Raw genomic sequence first — 19,530 nt, 5'->3', positions numbered from 1 at the left:
TCATCTGTGAAAGCCCTCTCCTTTCCTTTTTATTTAACACGTGCAGTGATTTTTCATCTCAGCTCTGGCGGCAGAGCCACACTCAGGGAGGCCCTTAGAGCTGTGGTTGCTCTATAGCCGAGAGAATGTCAGGAATGTCTCAACCCTGCTCTACTCTGAGGAGATAAGATGAAGACTCAAGTGCGCTGCTCTCAGGGAAAAAGTCATCTGTCAAGTAACAGGGTGTTTGGATACATCTCCAGCACCCACTAATCTGAGCACGCTTTCTCTGGAGCCTTCCAAATTCAAGTGAATGCTGGATTTTGTGTGCCTCTTACTGTATGGTGACTGAAACACATGCTTTCTGGCTTTATTTTCATTTGGGACAAGATTATAATGTAGACAGGATAGTTCCCGGGTATTTGCTTGAATAGCTCTTAAATGTACCACTCAAAACTAGGACAGGGACCCATGAAACAATAGCCACAGGGCCCCTAAGCGATAGTGTCACCCTCTGGGAGGCAGCCTGCAGGGGAGACGTGCCTGCAGGGGAGAGGCCTCTTGCTCTGTGGACTGATTATTTGGAGTACCAAGTTCGGGTTTCGTGCAGATAGCTCAAGCACTTTAAACAGGGTGGGGGAATGGAATGATCTAAATTTAAACTATAGAATCAACATTTTCTCTAAAAATTCTTCCAGTTTTGAGAAGCGTAGGTGGATCCTGTGAATTACGCGATAACGCGCCCGCTTTTCCTGCATCCTGCTTATGTCAAAACATTTCCAGGGCCTTTCATTTGGGGGGAAATTATTTTAAGGTTACAGAATGTGGTGGATACTCCCCTTCCTTCTCTTTTCTTTTTTTTCCTCTCTTTGGTGTGTGTGTGTTATTTAAGAAAACTTTAGGGACTTTTAGACATTCACTTCTGTCTGAGAAGATGAAATGCGGTCAGTGTCTTTATGTGAGCACTACAGATGTTTAAACATCGCGCAGTGTCTTTGCAGTGAGAATTTAATCCCTGGAGTGATTGGCATTAGTGTATCATTAAATCCTCAAAAATGCTGCCTTAGGTTGACTGTCCTTACGTTGTAGGAAGGGAAATTGACCCTCAGGAGTTAGTGACTTCCCTCAAGCTTCCTTAACTGGTGGGGCTCAGGGCTTCCGCTTCAGTCTGTGTGATTCACAGTGCAAACACTTGTAGGTAGTGGACTGGCCTCGAAATTACTAATGGAAACGTGGTTTCATTCCTTCAGTGGGCAGAGCGGAAGACTGCAGAATAGGGGTTTTAACATAGTGACCATTGTTCACCCCAAATGCAGGTTGACCTGACAAGCTCTTTGAAGCCTGTTACAATTTCCCCATTGCTCCTCACCCTAGGATGGGCACAGATGCCTTGCGTGATGGTGGCAGTAATCCAGCATCGGTGGCTTTGTTTATGCACTGCACAGTATAAATTCAGAGGCTGTCCAAACCGACGTGTCCCTGCAGCCTCCACCCCCCCCCGCGACACACACACACACACACACACGAAATGCACAACCTTGAGTTTCCAGTTGCTGTACAGAGCTCACCCCTCCCTTCCCCCTTCCGTAGGTTGGACGAGACAAATATGAGCCCGCGGCTGTGTCCGAGCATGTCGACAAGAAGGGCAAAAAGGCTAAAAAGGAAAGGGACATGGATGAGCTGAAGAAGGAAGTCTCCATGGTAAGTGCTGGGAGGAAGATTGGGTTTATGATTTTCTTAATTAATTGCACCAAGCCGGGTGGTGGTGACTCACAACTTTAATCCCTTTAAGCAGTTGGGAGGCAGAGACAGGCAGAGTTTAGTGAGTTTGAGGCCAGCCTGGTCTACAAAGCAAGTGCCAGGGTAGCCAGGACTATTAAACAGAGAAATCCTGTCTCAAATAATAATAATAATAATAATAATAATAATAATAATAATAATAATAATAATAACAACAATAATAGCATCTCGCACTGTGAGTGTATGCTTCTGCACCTGCCCATCCGTCACAGGGCTGGTGTAAAAGTGATCACAGTGTTCGTTCCTTTGCAGTTTTCCTTCCACGGTTGTAGAGGTTGAAACCTCTAATTCTAAAAGTGATTAAAGAGTTAAACAGTTTCTCCATCCACTCTCCAAAAGCAATGGAAGTGTGGTTGGTACCCCAGTCTTTGCTTTCTATGAAGTATACTGAGCCCTGGAGAGCTGCAGCCTCTGTAGGCCAAGGAGGCTTTTATGACTGAGGTATCTAGTGTCAGCCTCGCATTGATGTGGCAGGTGATGGTGGACATCTGTCATCCAGCATTGACTGTCTCTGAGGAAGCCGTTAGATCAATGCTTAGCCTGTGTAGCTGTGGGAAGAAAGTTTCTCTGATGACTTAATGGGGATGGGTGGTATGATGCTTTTTTCCCTTTTGGTGTTGGGGTGTGTGCTTATTTTTTTTCTGTTTTTTTTTTCTTAGGACGACCATAAACTCAGCCTTGATGAGCTCCACCGTAAATACGGAACAGACCTGAGCCGAGTATGTCCTCATCCAAAGCCTGCCTTACCGAATTGTAGTTCCCCTGCTGTGTTTTGTTCCGTAGCGTCTGACCCTGGAAGCACTAACAGCCACCATTGGCTGAGTGACCACGCTGAACTTGGACTTCTATGCTAGCACTTCACTTCCTTGAAACCTCATGGGAGTGGACATTAGTGTCCCTGTTTTCTAGTGCTACAAACCAGTGCACTGTGAGCACCTGGTTTTGAAAGTGGTCCCAAAGCCAGGCTCCTTCCCTTTCTGTCTGTGTTTGCCTGGTTCATGGAGGTGTGTCAGAACTTTGGCACCCTGTTGTATGTGTACAAGTTTCAAAAATACCTTCCCCCAAAATGGGTTTTGTATCTTTGCTATCTAAGGGCTTTTGGCTGAGTTTTCTACCACCACTGTGAAACACAGTCTGAGAGGAGATGGTGTTTGCTCTTAGAGTCACAGCCAGTGGAGTGACTTGCGTGGGTGGCCTTTGGAACGCCTGCCCCTGGGCTCAGAGAGGGGCCTCAGCCCTACTCAGACCCTCTTGCCAATGCTGTGGGCCTGGCCATCTCTTCTCTAAGCATTTTACCCATTATTTCTTGTTTTCATTATATTCTTAGGTCAGCAGGCTATCTGGGACTCAAAGTCAGTTACCTCGGGTGCTGTGTGCCCCTTACTTACAAAGTCGGTTAGTAGTCTATGAGAGTTTATCACCAAATTAGGCAGGCTAGTTAAAGGTTCCAACCCAGTGCTTGGGGTGTAGATGGGGCTCAAATGTTGGGTCATTGTTTTATTAACCTAACAGTGAATAACCCAGCAGGGACTTGAGTCAGATGAGGATATTGAGTAATTCCTTGCTTTTCCTCTTACTGTTTTCTTTTTTCTTTCCTCACTCTTAATAGTTGACACCAATGTTAAAAATAACACAAACACCAAGCACATATAAACAGACACTTTAGACAGGAATGTCTTCTGTCTTTTTTAACCCGATATTTTGATAATACAAAAGTAACGCTGTTTTCTCCCCTTCATGTGAGTCTCATGTCTGTCACTGAGACAGGTTTTCGGGCCCGTTAGACCGTGCAGGCTGCTGTGCAGTGACCTTTCCGGTGAACACTGTTACTGACAGGTTGCCCGGGGGTTAGCTGAAGTATGCGTGTGAGTGAGCCCTTCGCTGCCAGGCCAGTGTTTCTGTTACCATTGTGAGCATGGAGTTCTGTAGTTACAGCTTGGCTGTTAACTCAGAAAGCGCTTGGATTCCTGCTCTCCTGTTGGTGGGCTTGCCCCTCCCCCGGATAGGATGAACGCACAGAAATCACTCAAACCAAACCGGTTTGTTAAGATAGATACCTTTTCTGTCTAAAACTTGGAAAAAAAAATCAACTGATTCAGATTTTCCATGGTTCCTGTTAAAAAGATTTTAAATGAGATCTTAGGGTATTACAGGTTCCTAAGGGAATGGGTTTTGTCTGCTGGAATCCCTTGCTTACTTTGGGGGAGGGGGCGGGAGTTAGGCAGGCTTTACCTGGCTCTGTAGCTGGGAGCCTGTTTCGCACCTAATCCTACGGTGGACTTCTTGTTATTAGGGGAGCGTGTTGTCTTATAAATACTGGTCTGGTCTGTCTGATGTACGCCTCTCTACTCCTCAGGGCTTAACTCCTGCGAGGGCTGCTGAGATCCTGGCCCGGGATGGCCCCAACGCCCTCACACCCCCTCCCACCACTCCTGAATGGGTCAAGTTCTGTCGGCAGCTGTTTGGGGGCTTCTCCATGTTGCTGTGGATTGGAGCCATTCTTTGTTTCTTGGCTTATGGCATCCGAAGTGCTACAGAAGAGGAACCTCCAAATGACGATGTGAGTCGTGTGGCCACGGGGGCACTGTCCCCTCCTAGACCCTTTCTCTTCCTCTTCGCACTTAGCCCTTCTTCCAGTCTGGGTCCCTCAGAGCTCTGGGTGGTAGCAGCTCTGCTGAGGTCTTGGCGTAGGTTGTGGCTGCCACTCGTAGGTGGCAGAACGTAGCTCTTCGCTAAGGTGTATTATACTTGCCTAGAAAAATTTCTTTAGAAGCACTTGGAAAGATAGTATTGTTTTAATAAATATAGCAGGAGAAATAGATTCACTTAGAATATTTGTAAAAGCTTCATCAAGTTAGTGACCAGAGACTGAAATTGATTTTATTGTGGACACACACACACAACACACACTGGTCCTCAGGCTCCAGAGAAATAAACGTGAAGATGTTACACACATACAAACATACATACCACATGCACACACACACACATATACCAGTCCTCAGGCTCCAGAGAGATGAACGTGCAGATGTGAATTTCCTATTTCTGCAGCCATGACCGCTCCAGATAGAGTTGTGGGGCTAACAGTCTTGTCTGCTTCCTTCCAGCTGTACCTCGGTGTGGTGCTGTCTGCTGTAGTCATCATAACTGGCTGCTTCTCCTATTATCAAGAAGCTAAAAGTTCCAAGATCATGGAATCCTTCAAAAACATGGTCCCTCAGGTACCTGCTGCTTTGTCCTTCCTTTTTGAGAGATTTGGATGGCTCTCACTACATAGATTAATGTGAAGTTAAGGTACTCTGGGTATGAAGTGATGCTGTCTAAGCAGTTTCTAGTGGGAACGGCTCTAGTGTAACTCTTAGAGCTGCAGTGTTTTATATAATGAATGGTATCTTTGCTGTAGGCTCAGGTAACTTGGGATAAGTTCACTTGTAACTTGGGTGTCTTATGTTGAACTTTACCCTTTCCTTGTTGGGATCCATCTAATGGTGTCAACCGTCTTCCCTTTCAAAGCAAGCACTTGTGATTCGGAATGGTGAGAAGATGAGCATCAACGCAGAAGATGTCGTAGTCGGTGATCTGGTGGAGGTGAAAGGTGGAGACCGGATCCCTGCTGATCTCAGGATCATATCTGCAAACGGCTGTAAGGTAGGTTGCCGGGAGACTTCTGGCTAGCTCTGCTCAGTAGGCAGAGAGAACTGAGGGTCGCAGTAGCCCGTGGTGAGCCCGAGTACCCACCCTACACCTACCTACTCTTACACACAGGTGGATAACTCCTCACTCACGGGGGAGTCGGAACCCCAGACTCGGTCCCCAGATTTCACCAATGAGAACCCCTTGGAGACAAGAAACATCGCCTTCTTCTCAACCAACTGTGTGGAAGGTAGGCTATGTCAGGCGCTCTTAGGTGTGACTTAGTATTTACTGTGGGTGTTGAGAGAGAGAGAGAGAGAGAGAGAGAGAGAGAGAGAGAGAGAGAGAAGATAAGCACAATTCCTCCTTTTGCTGGTTCTGTTCTGACAACTTTCCTCAACACAGACCAGAGAGGCTTTACCTGCTGCCAGGAAGGCCCAGAGAGTCCTCCCTTCCCCCCCACAGTGCCCTTTACTGATAGCAGCCGGCCAGCATGGCCCCAGCTCTCCTGGCAGTGTGTGGCAATCCTTTCACCAGAGATTCTGCTTTGAAACAGACAGCAAGTTATCCAGAGAGCTCGGCCTTATTAGGACAGAAGTCTATGCGTTTATATTCGGTTTCTTTTCAAAACCAAGCACATTCTCTGGCCTGGCTGACCGTTTCCCTTCCCCGACTCTTAAGGAACTGCACGCGGTATTGTCGTGTACACTGGAGATCGAACTGTGATGGGCAGAATCGCCACACTTGCTTCCGGCTTGGAAGGGGGCCAGACACCCATTGCTGAAGAAATCGAACATTTCATCCACCTCATCACGGGTGTGGCTGTGTTCCTGGGGGTCTCTTTCTTCATCCTGTCCCTGATCCTTGAATACACCTGGCTGGAGGCTGTCATCTTCCTTATCGGTATCATCGTAGCCAACGTGCCCGAAGGTTTGCTGGCCACTGTCACGGTAAGATGCCCGGGACAGCAGCAGTCAACATCACTCTGATCAGCTTGTGTGGGTGCAGGACTCAGCCATGAGCCTCTTGTGAAGAGTCTCTAACTTCTATATTTATGCTCTGTATTTGTCTGTTTAACCTTTTGTTCCAAATCACATGGTAAACTTTGACAGAGAAAACATCAGCCTAGGTTTATCAGAACCCCAAAAACATAGCATTGTTCTTAAAGTTATCATGTAAGTTAGAACAGGACAGTGGAGGAAAATAAAATCTTAGAGCTCATTATGGGGGATCCACTTGATAAATTTTGTGGTTTTGGGGGGGGGGGAATGGGAGGATGTTCCCACCATCCTCATGAGGTTTTACCATCCTGACTTCAGGAGAAGGTTGGGGAAATTGAATTTTAAACAAATTTCTTCCATATTAGGATGTAGTGGAATCTGTGTGGCACTGCCGCCTGGCTGAGTGACGTCCTCTCTTGCCTGCCCTGTCCATAGGTATGCCTGACACTCACTGCCAAGCGCATGGCCAGGAAGAACTGCCTGGTCAAGAACTTGGAAGCTGTGGAGACCCTGGGATCCACATCTACCATCTGCTCAGACAAAACCGGAACTCTGACTCAGAACCGGATGACAGTGGCCCATATGTGGTTTGACAATCAAATCCATGAAGCTGACACCACGGAGAATCAGAGCGGTAAGACTGGGCCACCTCACCCTGCAGCACCTGCTCACCTTGGGTGTGTGGGCACAGGTGTGCTGTCGCTCCCATGTGGAGGTCGGAGGGCAGCTTACAGGATGCAGGTTCCAGGGATCCAGGCCAGATTATCATGCGAGGCAGCAAGAGTCCTTTCCGTCTGAGCCGTCTTGCCAGCCCCACTTGCATTTTATTTGATTGATTGATTCATTGATTGATTAAGCTCATGGCAGTGTTTTTTAGTTTGATATTTATTGTTAGGTAAATTGTGTGTGTGTGTATATAAATTAATTTGCCCTATGCATGCGACTAAGAACCACTACAAGCTAATGTGTTTAAGGAGGAAGTGAGATGTATTAGTTTGGATTTTTGTGGGACTTCAACAGCATTCAGAGTTAGCCAGTCTTGGGGCTAGAGAGATGGTTCAGTTAAAGTATTTGCTGAACTTGTAGAGGACCTGGGTTTGATTCCCAGAAGCTATGTCAGGACAGCTCACACAGCTGCCTTTAACTCCAGTTCCTGGAGATTGATGCCTCTCACCTCTCTGAGTGCCTGCTTGCTCCTGGATACATCAGTTCATGCAGACACACACACAGAGAGAAACACACACATAAGTTAGTTAATTTTTAAAAAGTCAACACATCATTTTCCGGTCATGTCTTCTTGTTTCCATCAGGGGTCTCCTTTGACAAGACGTCAGCCACCTGGTTCGCTCTGTCCAGAATTGCTGGTCTCTGTAACAGGGCAGTGTTTCAGGCAAACCAAGAAAACCTGCCTATTCTTAAGGTATGCCTCAGAACTGCTCTTGCTTGTTTGGGGTGGGGGTGGAGGTGGAAAGGGTATCATCACCACGTAAGAATGGCCACTGTTCTTACTAAACAGCACCTTACCTTTGTGTGTAGAAAGCCGACCTTGCTGAAGAACGCTTGAGAGCTTTTGTGGGAATCTTTGCTCCGTTCAGCAAAGATTGTCTTGCCTGGAGCGCTGAAGTGCTTTTAGGGGCCACAATCTGTCAGTTGGGGAAACAGGGGAAATAAAGGGAAAAATCTGACCTGAGTGAGCCAGTGAGGAGGAGAGAGATTCTTGGTGAAAACCTGGGTGGACCAGTTTTACCCTTGTTCCTATGTTAGCACCTAACCAAGGGGGCAGGGAGACCGTGTCAGTGACTCTAACTGGGTTTGCATGTTCAGATACACTAGATTGCAGTAAATCCCTTAGGCCACTTGTGTGCTTAAAATAGCTCAGGTATTTCCCTTATCTCACTTGTCCTTAGCTTGCTTACTAATGATGCAAAAATAAGATCAAGCATAGTGTCGGCCTTCTGGAATACTCACGGAGTCTGTGACAGTGCCGTTCCTGAAGGACCGTGGGTTACAGATGTCAAGGAGCTGTGTGGGGCTCCCTGGGCTCCATCTGTCCTCTGGGAAGCTATTTGCCTGTGGGGTTCTCTGTATAAACGCAGTTGCCAAAGCAAGTACAGCTCGGATGAATCTGAGGTGGCTTCTCCTGTGAGGCTAGGTTTTGTTCATTCTTGGAAGGCAGTTTGCTTGGCGTTGGGTTGAAGCTGGTTTAAAAGTGATGTTCTTTGTCTAGGGAGTCACACTGAAGATGGCTGCTTTGTGCTTTGCCTTACCTCAAAGGAGGCATTTTTTATCTTTCCTGACCAAAAAAAAAAAAACCAAGGCGATTTTCAAGAGGTGTTTGAAGTAACCAACTGAGCTGTGTCAGTAGCATTACTAACCCCTCCCTAGCAAGGTTTCTGGGAGTAAGTTCGGTCTGTTCAATAGGCCTTTTTTTTTTTTTTTTTTGGTTTTTCGAGACAGGGTTCCTCTGTAGCTTTGGTGCCTGTCCTGGAACTAGCTCTTGTAGACCTTTCTTTTTTCTTAAAAGTGATCGTCACCACCACCCTTCTTACCCAGGCTTGCTGTCCTTGTGTGTCCCTTTGCTCACCTGAGGGTCCAGGCTTTCGTGTCGGAGGTCTAAACTGTTCACCTGCATAGAAGTTGTTTACAGGTACAACTGCTTAGTAGGACAAGATAGCTGCGTGACAGAGCAAGCAGATCGTAGAAAGCATAGGCATGTGTCCCCAAAGTGAAGGCAGCCACTGAAATGCCAGCTGACCGTGCTACCGCCTGAGCTGTGAGAGTCAGTCAGCCCAGGTGGTTTGTTTTTTCTACAACTGAATTAGGTTAAGAGCACGGAACCCTTTGCTTTGCCCTTGACACAGTTTGCCTGGCTCTGAACCCTGAGCCTTTCAACTTTAAAGTCTGGGCCAGTGAATGAGAGTAGAGTGTTTGCATTAGGGTGTTTTTTTTTTTTTTCCAGACTTAGAGCCAGCAATGTTCAGTTGTGAATAGTGTTGACTGTAAGGCTTTTTAGCAGGCCTGCGGAAGTGAAAATAGACTGAGCAGGTTAGGAGGGTGTGCTGGCAGCCATGCCTTCAGGCGCCCGTCCACCTGAAGCGGAGGTAGGTGGGGCTGGAGCTTAGACTTGCCTGAGTCGCTGTGAACGGCCAGGTTTGGGTCACTCCTTACCTGTTTTCTCTGCCACTGAGGAGACTGGAGTCCATCCAGAGTTCTTTCTGGTTCCCAGGCGATGCCTTGTGAATCAGCCTGGCCCAGGCATTAACAGGCGATGTCTCTCTGTTCCCAGCGGGCAGTCGCCGGAGACGCCTCTGAGTCAGCGCTCTTAAAGTGCATTGAGGTCTGCTGTGGCTCCGTGATGGAGATGCGGGAGAAATATGCCAAGATAGTGGAGATTCCCTTCAACTCCACCAACAAGTACCAGGTGTGTAGATCTGGGGCAGCCACACAAGGCAGGCTGGGGGAGGTAAGCTAGAGGAAGAGATGCTCTCCACTCGGGCTCTACAAGGTCTCCCTTTAAATTTGAAAGTCTCCTTTTATTTGAATATCATAGGAGAAATGAAACCTCTCTCTAGGTGCTGTTGGGGACCTTGGAGTTGGGGGCTGAAAGGCGGGGAGAATCTGTATACACAAGCAGTAGCCAGCATCTTGGTTCCCCAAGAGTTCAGGAGGGTTGCCTCTGTGAGCATGCTTACAGAAGATGCCTGTTCACATGTGAACTTAGACACAATACAGTGTTCGCTTCTTTTTCTTGTCTGTAGCATGCATCACGTATCATGAGATTATTTACGGGTTCAGAAAGGAGACCTTAGCTTGTTATACTAGCCTGTAAACATTATACTAGCCTGTCTTGGCTGGTTAGGAGAGCCTGGACTGCCACATGCCCCCACCTAATGTTTCTCCCTAAATAACCTTCACAGTTGTCCATTCACAAGAACCCAAACACGTCCGAGCCTAAACACCTGCTGGTGATGAAGGGTGCCCCAGAAAGGATCCTGGACCGCTGCAGCTCCATCCTCCTCCACGGCAAGGAGCAGCCACTGGACGATGAGCTGAAAGACGCCTTCCAGAATGCCTACCTGGAACTGGGAGGCCTTGGAGAGCGTGTGCTAGGTATGCAAGGAGCGCCTATGGCTACGGAGTACAGCTTTATCATAGATAGCCACAGCAGTTACCTATCTCTGTGTCCTCTGGTTCTTTCTGGGGCCCTCCTGCTGATGATGCTTTTTTTTCCTTATATTGTTTAAAGCAATGCGTGGTGAAGGCGTAATGGTTATATTGGGAGAGGGAGTCTTGCCGATTTGCTACTGACCTGTACTTAGACTCATGGCCTCGTGATGGTCAGTTCTGGATGTGGGGTGGGAGTAGGGGCTTTATTATCTGACCTCTTGGTTATGGCCATGGTCTGTAAGCTTAGTTAAAATCTGTTAATTTTTGGTGTGCCTAAGTAGGACCTGGGATGACTGTGCATGGCCCATGGGACTGACCACTCCACTCATAAGACCAGCAGCAAACTAAAAGCTAAGATCCTTCCTGTCTATTGTAGCTGACAGCTGTTGAGGCTTAGAAACCCATTTTGCCCACTGTCCAATGTATTTGGGCAAGTGGCACTCACAGTATTTTATGTATTGATAGCTACAAATCCATTATTGATTCTTTCTGGTGGGATAATTGAGAACCGATCGCTTGGTCAATTTCTCTGGGTCACACACCCTTTCTGAAAAGCTAACCCAATGTTTCTTTCCCTTGTCTGCCCAAATGAAAGATTAATTACCATCCTCTCTGAAGTCATTTTGCTTTTTGGCTTTCGCCAATCCCAAGATAGAAGGATGCAGTCTTCTTGAGCCTGCACAGCACTTCTTACCCACTGAGCATCACACGGTCCTGAAGGCAGAGTCAGGAGTGCAGTAACACAGGATGTCTGCTCTGCGTTCATCTTTAGAGCAGCTCCCATGAATGTCCATATTGGCGCTCAGCTAGATAGGAAGAGATGCCCTCAGTTTTCCAGATAAGGTAGCTTAGACATAATCACATAGGCGCTGGACAGCCTGATGGGCTGTTACTAAAACTTGTCAGTCCAGTGTTTCTCCACATGGAATATTCCTGTCCCTTGATAGTTCCTCCTTGTGGATTCTGTCCTTTAGCTATTTTGGTTTTGTTTCACTGACTCTGTATTATTCGTAAACTAGATTCTTCCACATGAAACATCTTGCTCAAGGTAGTCAGGGTGGATAATGGGCTCAGTGGTCCCTCACTGTCTACAGCACTGGAAACCCTCATGGGTGCCCTGCTGTCTTTTGCAGGTTTCTGCCACCTCCTTCTGCCTGATGAACAGTTCCCAGAAGGCTTCCAGTTTGACACTGATGAAGTCAATTTCCCTGTGGATAACCTCTGCTTTGTGGGTCTTATCTCCATGATCGACCCTCCTCGAGCTGCTGTCCCCGATGCTGTGGGCAAATGCCGCAGCGCTGGAATTAAGGTAGGGCCTAGGTGTTTCATGGTTCCGTCACAGAGCCCTACCTGTGACTGTTTCCCCAGATCTAGGCAGCTACTTTCTCTCTTGGCGTGCCTGTCAGTTTCCAGAGCTTTGGGTGCAGCCCTGAAGAATCAGATACTACTAAAATTCTGGATAAAGAATAGATGTGAAGTTGGGGGTGAAAAGCACCTTATTTTTGGTAAAAAGAAACAAATGATGTAAAAGAAAAGTCAAAAAAAAAAAAGAGGTTTAAATTTGGAAATGCAGTGGATGGTGCATCCCTGGTGTTCTCAGCCGACTTTTCAGTGACTTGTTCTCTGTCTTTTCTGGGCTCAATGTTGTATTGTGTTTACTGTGTTGTTTCCACTGTTTCACACTTACAAAAATACTTCATTGAGAAGCTTGATAGAAATAATTCTCCCAGTACTCTGTTTCTTTTAAAGGCTATTTTTCTAAATGTTAAAACAAGTAGGAACATGGGCAGGGGACATGACTTAGTGGTAAGGAGTTCTTACGCTCTTGCATGGGAGCTGAACTTGGTTCCCAGCACCCCACATCATGCAGCTCAGAGCTAGCTGTGCCTCAGGCTCCAGGGGATCTGATGCCTCTGGCTTCCCAGGACTCTTGCACTGTGCTCTCCCTCGCCCCCTGACACAGACTCGTGTAAACACAATTAAAATCTCTAACTGTTCTCCTTCAGAATTGTGTGAGTATGGAGTACTAACCAGCAGTATACAAACCTTTATCTATACACACCTTTGCCTATACACACTTTTACCTAGTCACACCTTTACCTAGTCATACCTTTACCTAGACACCTTTGCCTTAGTAAATTGGATTTTTATGTTTCTGTTAAAAGATGTGATAATATGCAATATGATGTGATCAGGTGTCATAGAATCTTGGTTTGGGGCTGTGGTTGCTTTTCTTAAATACATGTTTTATAATTTTGGTGAGTTGATGCGTATTGTCCGATTTCCTGTTTTAGGTCATCATGGTCACAGGAGACCATCCAATCACAGCCAAAGCCATTGCCAAGGGTGTGGGTATCATCTCAGAAGGCAATGAAACTGTGGAAGACATTGCTGCCCGCCTCAACATTCCAGTGAACCAGGTGAACCCCAGGTACAGCAGGATCTTAAATACCGTCTCTTCTTGGCTCTGAGCTGCTTGGTTTCTTGGCTTGAACCAAAGGAGTAGGAATGCACCTGTGACCTTGTTCAGAGGGAGACAGCCACACTAACCCACCTGTACTTGCTGTTCGGGGTGCTTGTTACAGTGGTGTCATGCAGAACTTGGAAGTGGAGGCTCAGAAGTGTTTGGGGTGCCTAGAACTGGAGAAGTCAGATAATAAATAGTCTGAACTAGCTTCTGGTTCAAAGCTGTTAGCCATTGGACTATTAGTGTCCAGTCAGTTTCTGGGTCCACGTGGAGAAAAATAAATGAGAAAGGACAATTGATCAGATAACTTAGACAGTGAGGACGAGAAATAGCATTAAAGTGAAACATGGGTACTAGAAGGCCAGTGAGATGGCTCAGGGTGAGGGTATTTGCCATGCTAGCCTCATGATGAGTTTGATACCTGCAGCACGTATGCAGGTAGAAGGACAGAAACAACTACAAGATGTTGCTCTCTGACCTCCACATGTGTGGTTTGGCATGCATTCCTGTGTAGACACATCATGCACATGTATTATGTGTATACACACAATTAAAAAGCAGATAGCTGAGACACATTAGTTTTGTCTTCATTCTGTTATTGGTCTATGGCTTTCTCACCCTAATTTGGGTTAGGAGAGGTTTTTCTCAGCTCTGCTGTTTCTAAAAATGTGTCGGTGTTATTTCAGTCTGTCTGATAGAGTTGGGGAGGGGGAGTGGGAAGCAGACCCGCCACAGGTGGCTGAGAGTCTTGAGTGGGCGAACTATGTGACAGTCTGCAAATCCTGAATGAAACCAGCTCTTAAGGGACGGGGAAGTCCTTTGGGGCTTGGTTCTGTTTCTGAGGTGCTGGGTGAATGGATGGTGACCTTGGTTACTTTCCTGATCCCAATTCTAGAGATGCCAAGGCCTGCGTGGTACACGGAAGTGACTTGAAGGACATGACCTCTGAGGAGCTGGATGACATTTTGCGGTACCACACAGAGATCGTGTTTGCCAGGACCTCTCCTCAGCAGAAGCTCATCATCGTGGAGGGCTGCCAGAGACAGGTCAGTGAGCTGCAAGGGTCAGGTCCCAGGTCCCCAGGTTCAGAGACAGGTCAGTGAGCTGCAAGGGTCAGGTCCCAGGTCCCCAGGTCCAGAGACAGGTCAGTGAGCTGCAAGGGTCGGGTCCCAGGTCCCCAGGTCCAGAGACAGGTCAGTGAGCTGCAAGGGTCGGGTCCCAGGTCCCCAGGTCCAGAGACAGGTCAGTGAGCTGCAAGGGTTGGGTCCCGGGTCCCCAGGTCCAGAGACAGGTCAGTGAGCTGCAAGGATCGGGTCCTGGGTCCCCAGGTCCAGAGGCAGGTCAGTGAGCTGCAAGGGTCGGGTCCTGGGTCCCCAGGTCCAGAGGCAGGTCAGTGAGCTGCAAGGGTCGGGTCCCGGGTCCCCAGGTCCAGAGGCAGGTCAGTGAGCTGCAAGGGTCGGGTCCCGGGTCCCCAGGTCCAGAGGCAGGTCAGTGAGCTGCAAGGGTCGGGTCCTGGGTCCCAAGGTCCAGTAACAGCAGAACAAAGTGGAGAGAACAGGCTCTTTGTGTCTGTGTGGCAGAGAGTTCCAGGCATGGGAAGAGTGACTCAGCCATGACGTGGTGATAGAAGCCTGGGGCCTGTCCATACTGTAGCCCGGAGCTAAGCCTCAGTGGACTCTCCAGGAGCAGCAGGATGGGGTCCTAGCGTCTTCACTCGAAGTGGAGGTTGCCAGGAAACCCTTCCCTAATTTATAACCATTATTGTACCTGCAATAATGGGACTTACCCAGGGCCACCTACCAGGGTCACTCCTCCAAGCAGTTTAGCTTAAATAGGGAGAATATGCTTGTCATTGTGGGTGGGACCTGTGTGAGCACTGGGACAGGATAGCTCCCAAACTCCGTGCAGGCTCTGCGAGCTAGGAGGGGAGCTATAATCTGCTGACTGCCTCTCCCTTTCATCCCTGCAAAGAAATGGGGCTTTATTAACCCTCTCCTCCTTCTCTGGGCAGGGTGCCATCGTGGCCGTCACGGGGGATGGTGTCAATGACTCTCCGGCTTTGAAAAAAGCAGATATTGGGGTTGCCATGGGGATCGTGGGCTCAGATGTATCCAAGCAAGCTGCTGACATGATTCTCCTGGATGACAACTTCGCCTCCATCGTGACTGGAGTGGAGGAAGGTGAGAGCACTTCTGGGGGGCTCCCCAACAGGCAGGCAGGGCGCCTCGACTCTTGCGTTCAGTTTCTTGTCAGCCCGTCTTCCTCAGCCGTACAATAAAAACGTCTTCCTTCCTAGGTCGTCTGATCTTTGATAACTTGAAGAAATCCATCGCTTACACCCTCACCAGTAACATTCCGGAAATCACCCCTTTCCTGATATTTATTATCGCGAACATTCCACTGCCCCTGGGGACTGTGACCATCCTCTGCATTGACTTGGGCACTGACATGGTATGTGAGTGTCATGGCCACACATGTGGTGGTAACATGTCCCCATGTGCTGCTGCCGGCTTTCATTGTTCCTAGGACCTGTAGGGCTGATGCATGAAAAGAAATTCTCAGAAAATATCCAGGTTTGTTCTAGCTTTGACACCATTGGCTCAGTGTCGGTTATCATCAGGACAGTTGTCCACATTGGCTTAGCAGAAAAGAATTCTCACTTTTGTATCCATTTACTCAAGAAAACACTGGATTCCCTAATAGTGTGTTCCGTGTGCTTAAAACAAACAGCAGCAAAAAAACAACCATTCAGAAAAAAAGAGGCCAAGGGACTCAGTGGTTAAGAGTGCCTTCCAACCCTCCCGCTCAACATTGACTCACATAAATCTTTTTTTTTCTTTACGAGGGAGCAAGAATTTTAATACCTATTCTCTGCCCCTTCTCACCTCCCCCAGGTTCCCGCCATCTCCCTGGCCTACGAACAGGCTGAGAGCGACATCATGAAGAGACAGCCCAGAAATCCCAAAACCGACAAACTTGTGAATGAGCGTCTGATCAGCATGGCCTATGGGCAGATAGGTGAGCCTTGCCCCTCTGTGCAACAGTCACTGGGAAGGGCCTGAGGGGATATTTTCTGTCTGGGATGAGCTGTGACAGGGTTCAGACTGGAGAGCAACAGATGAGGAGGCAGTGCAGCCATAGAGTCAGGCCCTGGGTTCAGTTCTGAGTGTGTAGTGAAGGGAGATGGGGACCAGACTGGAGTCTCGCTGCCGTGGGAGAGCTGGTGGTTTTGGGGGAAACTCTACTCTTTATGCACCGGGAGCAGCCTTCCTCGCAGAGCCCTGTGGTATCAGGTGCCTGGCTCTGCACTCCTCGACTCAGGCAGCTTTCCGTGGTGGTAGGGGAAGAGATCAAGTTCCTCTATCTCATTGGGATGGGGGATTTGGCACCAAATATTTGCTCGGTGGGTCCTCTCCAAATGATGGTTCTCCCGACCCTCATCTCTCACTGGTTTCTGCTCCAGCAGAGGGGCCAGCCATCCGATCTGGGGGATAGAAAATACAAATGCCTTCACTTTTAATGCCTTTCTCCTTCAAGAGAGCATAGAGAAAGCCACCATAAGTGACTTAATGTTAGCAGTTAGGTCTGTGAACACCTGGGAAGGGTAACATGGATTAGCATCTTACAGAAATTATGACCAACTTCCATGAGATAACTACTCATCACAGAGCAGTGGAGAGTGTCTCGCATCTTTGAGGAAGATGTAGTTTTGAGAGAAAGATGGCTCTGCTCTGGAGAACTTGGGGTGTCTTGTCTTGATTGGATGACAGGAGGAAAGGAGTGGCCATAAGATGTCTCAGGGGCTAGCAAAATGGCAATGTGTGAAAGTCTTGAAGTTGGGGAGAAACCATGAATTTTTTTGATTAGAAAGCAAGAAAGCTGATTTCTTGTAAGGTTTGTGCCCTGACGAAAGCAACGGATGGCAAGAGAAGTGAGTGTTTTGAGAGGAAGACCTCTGCCAACTCTCAGAGAGTGGAGAGGGGCCTTGAGCCCAGTGTGTCCGACATGCTCCCTCCCAGCCCTCGGGCCACAAGAGACAGTGGCTGACATGTCTTCCTGTGCTGTGCCTTAGTCAATCAGTGATCCAGAAAACCCACCCCCACTTCTGCCTTCAATGCCCTGAGGCTGCTAGGGTGATGGGCTGAAGAGGGGGGCCGTGGATGAGGGCTAGCACTCAGGTGGTTTTTCTAACACAGGTATGATCCAGGCCCTGGGAGGCTTCTTCACGTACTTTGTGATTCTGGCCGAGAACGGTTTCCTCCCCTTTCACCTGCTGGGCATCCGAGAGACCTGGGATGACCGCTGGATCAACGATGTGGAGGACAGCTACGGGCAGCAGTGGGTAAGTAACTGTTTACTGGGATGGAAGCCAGTGCTCCTCCAACCCTGATGACTGGCAGCGCTGCCACTAACCGTGTGGGGGAAGAGCCAGGTCTAAGGCACCTGCTTCCCCTTCCAGACCTACGAGCAGAGGAAGATAGTGGAGTTCACCTGCCATACGGCCTTCTTCGTCAGTATTGTGGTGGTGCAGTGGGCTGACTTGGTCATCTGCAAGACCAGAAGGAACTCTGTCTTCCAGCAGGGGATGAAGTAAGTTGTGGAGGGCACAGAAAAAAGAACCTGGTGATTTATTTATAAATGCATCTTCACAATAAGCCAAGCATCTGACACCCATGCCCGAGTTCCTGAACTTTCCACCAGGCGTGTCCAGCCTGCATCAAACTCAAGATACCTGTGAATAGAGCCCAACCAAAAGTTTAACTTTGCTTAAAGAGTTTTTAGGTTTTGTTTTTTGTTTTTTTTCCTCAATCCCTTCCCCCTACATATACCTGCAGTTCTCAGTCTTTTTGTAGATGACAAGATGTTGCAATGTCAGAATGCTGGACACACCCACAGAGTAGAATGCTCAGCCCTCCCCATCCGACCCATCAGATCTTGCTGAGAGCTGACATTTTAGGTGCTGATCTGCCCCCTCGCCCCCCCCCACACACACAGAGACAGCATTAGAAGGGAAATATGCATTTGCAACTTGTAAACGTTGGTCTCCCTTGACTTTTAGGAACAAGATCTTAATATTTGGCCTCTTTGAGGAGACGGCCCTTGCTGCTTTCCTGTCCTACTGCCCTGGAATGGGCGCTGCCCTTAGGATGTATCCCCTCAAGTAAGTTGGGCCTCTTGCATTCCAAAAGGTGCAGACATAGTTTATGTGGCTTTTCCCCTCGTGCTGTGTATGAGCGCCTGTTCTCGCTGGGCTTCTGACTGGTGTGTGTTAAGAGTTCCTCTGCACTGGAAGGTAGGAAAGCCAGATCCACCAGTAAACCAGACAGCAGATAGAGACCTGCCAGGGCCGAGGATTTGGCCCAAAGTGAGACTGCACAAGCTCTGGTTTCTTGAAATTGCTCAACAGCAAACTGTTGAGCCCTCAGGTCCTCTGCTGTCACAGTGCAGCTGTCCAGAGAGCTGTTCTAGACTTTGAAGGCTCAGGCTCGGGTCCTGTTTGCTTGCCCTAGTCACATGTCACCTCTTCACCTTCCTGGAGGCTCCAAAGGAGTTTGGAGAGGATCTGGGGTTCCTTTGCCCTCCCAGTCAGTCAGCCGTGGGTGGAACTGAGCAGTTAGAAAGTCGATCCAGGTCATTCTGTGTTCAGAAGCAAACCGGCCTTCAACGTAGAGAATGCCTTTGTGCTTTTCTTAGGCCTCAGTTCTTAACAAGCAGGGTTCACCAAGAAGTCTGACAGCCGGTGGAAACTTCCACATGTTTGCCGCTGTCCAGTGATGGTTGAGGTTGAGCAGCTACAACTTGATTAATCATGTTGAGCTGCAGAACATGGCGCTCTTCCAACACAAGAGCCTTTGAGAGCATCAGTCTCTTGCGTTCCACCCACTCCTGTCATTGCTCACACTCATCTGGACCATCTCTCACACTGGCCTCGTGCCAACACTTCCCTCCACTGATCTCATCTTTGAATCAATACCCTTTGGTCACATCAGATGTGTGCAGGCACAGTCTATGGTGCAAGGTGAGACTGGCATCTGGGGTGCGTCTCACGGCCTGTCCAAGTCCATGGTAGCTGGTTCACTATTACCCTCTCTGCTTATGTCTTTGGTAAGGATGGTCCCACCCAACCCATCACACCCAATAGTCCTTTGGGGCTGAAATCCTTGGAGTTATCTCCATGTGCTCTTGCCCTCCTGATCCTGGCCTCTCATATCTCTTTGTTGGCTTGCTGTTTTAGTATCAGGTTCCATAGTAGCCTGCAGAACATCAGATGTAAGAAATGCCCAGGTTGGATTACATTGGCCTGAGCCTTGCTGAATGGGGGAGGGAAGAAGAGGTCACAGGTTTCTGAACAGCTAGCTGGGAAGTCCCAGTGAGGAGGAGTAGAGCCTCAGGACTTTGCCACTTTCCAGGCACTTGGGACCTTTTGTGACCTGACTTGCTCCTGACAGCTTCTACTCGATTTGGTCAGTGCTCCTGCTCCTT

At 48.3% G+C, this 19,530-nt stretch overlaps 1 protein-coding gene across 1 annotated transcript in view; it reads left to right on the top strand.

The window, feature by feature from the left end:
* Window positions 1-19,530, top strand: part of Atp1a1 (ATPase Na+/K+ transporting subunit alpha 1) — a 28,754-nt gene that overhangs the window by 7,815 nt on the left and 1,409 nt on the right. Inside the window, exons 2-21 of the mRNA XM_057793092.1 lie at window positions 1,570-1,680; window positions 2,439-2,498; window positions 4,136-4,339; window positions 4,887-5,000; window positions 5,293-5,427; window positions 5,545-5,662; window positions 6,094-6,362; window positions 6,849-7,047; window positions 7,724-7,833; window positions 9,700-9,834; window positions 10,331-10,523; window positions 11,714-11,889; window positions 12,875-13,011; window positions 13,943-14,093; window positions 15,059-15,227; window positions 15,344-15,498; window positions 15,942-16,065; window positions 17,244-17,389; window positions 17,507-17,637; window positions 18,107-18,208. Coding sequence (XP_057649075.1) covers window positions 1,570-1,680; window positions 2,439-2,498; window positions 4,136-4,339; window positions 4,887-5,000; window positions 5,293-5,427; window positions 5,545-5,662; window positions 6,094-6,362; window positions 6,849-7,047; window positions 7,724-7,833; window positions 9,700-9,834; window positions 10,331-10,523; window positions 11,714-11,889; window positions 12,875-13,011; window positions 13,943-14,093; window positions 15,059-15,227; window positions 15,344-15,498; window positions 15,942-16,065; window positions 17,244-17,389; window positions 17,507-17,637; window positions 18,107-18,208 — 2,939 coding nt within the window. The remainder of the gene's footprint in view (window positions 1-1,569; window positions 1,681-2,438; window positions 2,499-4,135; window positions 4,340-4,886; window positions 5,001-5,292; window positions 5,428-5,544; window positions 5,663-6,093; window positions 6,363-6,848; window positions 7,048-7,723; window positions 7,834-9,699; window positions 9,835-10,330; window positions 10,524-11,713; window positions 11,890-12,874; window positions 13,012-13,942; window positions 14,094-15,058; window positions 15,228-15,343; window positions 15,499-15,941; window positions 16,066-17,243; window positions 17,390-17,506; window positions 17,638-18,106; window positions 18,209-19,530) is intronic.

Source organism: Chionomys nivalis, chromosome 18 (genome assembly GCF_950005125.1).
Source record: "Chionomys nivalis chromosome 18, mChiNiv1.1, whole genome shotgun sequence".
In the NCBI taxonomy this organism is placed as follows: domain Eukaryota; kingdom Metazoa; phylum Chordata; class Mammalia; order Rodentia; family Cricetidae; genus Chionomys; species Chionomys nivalis.
Note: the sequence above shows the minus strand (reverse complement) of the source record. Positions and strands in the feature narration are given on the sequence as shown.